Genomic DNA, 2,500 nt, shown 5'->3' on the forward strand with positions numbered 1-2,500 from the left:
TGCGAGTGCCCCTTCGGCTACACCCTTGACTCCTCCAAGGTCCACTGTATAGGTCAGCGATATAGGTCACCCCTGTATCGGTCACCCCTGTATAGGTCACCCCTGGTGGCTGTGAGGGGCTGTTGCAGGCTTTATGGCTAAAGGTTGGCGTTGTCTCTCAGTGCTCGGAGACAGGGCCGCCAGGACCCGATCTTCATCGCTTGTTCCATTTCTCTCTCTCTCTCTCTCTCTCTCTCATTCTTCTGCTCTCTTTCTGTATCCCTCAATCTCATCTTCTCTTCCTCTATCTCTTTTTTCTCTCTCACCCTCTTTTACTCTCTGTCTTTGTCTCCTTTCCTCTCATTATCATCTTCAATTCACGGTGCTTTTTTAACAAAGGTGCATTTGTAGTGTCAAACTTGGGTTAAAGAGTTCAAAATGATTAAAGAATAATATAATTAGAAATCGAACATTATATACTTTGTGAAAAAGAACATTGTTAACATTATACTCTTCGTTGCATTAAACATTAAGCAAAATAGTATCACAGTTAAAAGTACAGTGGTGGTGTGATTGTGTTCTGGTGAGACAGGGTTGTTTTTGTGCATCTGTGTGTACCCCAATATTCACTCGTTGTTCTTTTTATAGTCCTCAAGGACGTATGAAGCTGCTAACGTCCAGCACTCCTTGTGTTCCCAGATAAGGCGTGATCATTTCTGAATGCTTGAGGGGCTGTTAAAACTGGGACATTTAGCATTAATTTTGGAAAGAATTCTTCAGGAATCTCCTTGAATTTTGAGCGTTCTGTTACAAAGTGCAGTCGTGTTTTATTTTATTTACTGTTGAGATTTCTTGTGTCTTCCGGTTTCTTTAGCCAGACGGTGATCACTGAGTCTGTACTTCATCAAAGTGGTTCTCAGTTTTCATCAGTCATTGTGGTCAGGTAGTCTGCCAATTGTAAAATAACATGACATAACATTCTCTCTCACTCTCCGTCTCTCTCTCTGTCTCTCTCTCTGTATCTCTTTCTCACTGTTCCTTTACCCATCCAGATGTAGATGAGTGTTCTCTGGGGAATCCATGTGGTAATGGCACCTGCACTAATGTGTTAGGTGGGTTCGAGTGTACATGTGACGAGGGCTTTGAACCGGGACCCATGATGTCCTGTGAAGGTACGCGCACATCTCAGGGTCTTTACCACCAAATGCTCTTGAGCTGCACTATAACGCCAGCATGTTAACGTCTTCGTATCTGTGCAGATGTGAACGAGTGTTCCCAGAATTCTTTGCTGTGCGCGTTCCGCTGTGTGAACACGTATGGCTCGTATGAGTGTAAGTGCCCTGCAGGATACGTGCTTCGGGAAGACCGTAGGATGTGCAAAGGTACTAAAGCACACACACACACACACACACACACACACACACACACACACACACACACACACCATGTTAAAAGTTTAATATTTCTAACATAGCATTTCAAAGTTACTAATGCACACACACACACATTTCAACATCCATTCTAGTGTTTGTAGGTGTGAAATATTGAGAAGTTTGTGTGTATCTCAGACCAGGATGAGTGTGCAGATGGGTTGGATGACTGTGAGTCCAGAGGAATGACCTGCAAGAACTTGATTGGCACCTTCATGTGTATCTGTCCTGAGGGCTACACTAGACAGCCCAGCGGAGAGAGCTGCATGGGTGGGTCACAACATGCACAAGCTCACACACACACACACACACACATACATACACACACAAACATTATGAACATGAGTACAAACAAGCACACAAACACAGATGCACACATACACACACACAAACATTATGAATATGAGTACAAACAAGCACACATAAACACACACACACACACACACACACACACACAAACACACACACAACTGCTAGGACTGTTCGTGAGCTCTTGCCCGTTGTACAGATCTGAACGAGTGTGCTGCTCGGCCCGCTGTCTGTGCCAACGGCCGCTGTGAGAACACACTGGGCAGCTACCAGTGCCGATGTGACCAAGGCTTCGTCCCCAATCCCACCCACACCGAGTGTATCGGTGAGTGTGTGTGTGTGTGTGTGTGTATGAGAGAGGGAGAGAGAGAGAGGGTGTGTGTGTTAACACAAAGTGCTGCTGACTGCATGCGTATTCTGTGACCTGATGAGCATACTAGATAAACATGCCTTAATGTATTCTAGATAACCGCCAGGGGTTCTGTTACACGGAGGTTCTGCAGACCCTGTGCCAGATGGCCTCCAGCAGCCGGGTGAGCGTGACAAAGTCAGAGTGCTGTTGTGATGGAGGCCGTGGGTGGGGGCCCAGTTGTGAGCTCTGCCCACTGCCTGGTACCACTCAGTACAAGAAGATGTGTCCCTTCGGACCTGGCTACAGCACAGATAGGCAGGGTGAGTGATGGGCAGGGTGCAGCACTGTCTCACTGCAGGGCGAGTTCTTATAACCACAACCCCACAGCCACAACCACACTCCAGAACCCAGCAGTGAGCTTTGTTGTTTA

At 46.5% G+C, this 2,500-nt stretch overlaps 1 protein-coding gene across 1 annotated transcript in view; it reads left to right on the forward strand.

The window, feature by feature from the left end:
- The window catches only part of fbn1 (fibrillin 1), a 63,617-nt gene that overhangs the window by 51,215 nt on the left and 9,902 nt on the right, over positions 1–2,500 (forward strand). Inside the window, exons 53-58 of the mRNA XM_035524858.2 lie at positions 1–52; positions 1,032–1,151; positions 1,239–1,361; positions 1,548–1,679; positions 1,918–2,043; positions 2,184–2,390. The exon at positions 1–52 is cut by the window's left edge and continues 74 nt beyond it. Of these exons, the coding sequence (XP_035380751.1) occupies positions 1–52; positions 1,032–1,151; positions 1,239–1,361; positions 1,548–1,679; positions 1,918–2,043; positions 2,184–2,390 (760 nt within the window). The remainder of the gene's footprint in view (positions 53–1,031; positions 1,152–1,238; positions 1,362–1,547; positions 1,680–1,917; positions 2,044–2,183; positions 2,391–2,500) is intronic.

The sequence above is a fragment of the Electrophorus electricus genome, chromosome 6 (genome assembly GCF_041902795.1).
Source record: "Electrophorus electricus isolate QZ-2024a chromosome 6, ASM4190279v1, whole genome shotgun sequence".
In the NCBI taxonomy this organism is placed as follows: domain Eukaryota; kingdom Metazoa; phylum Chordata; class Actinopteri; order Gymnotiformes; family Gymnotidae; genus Electrophorus; species Electrophorus electricus.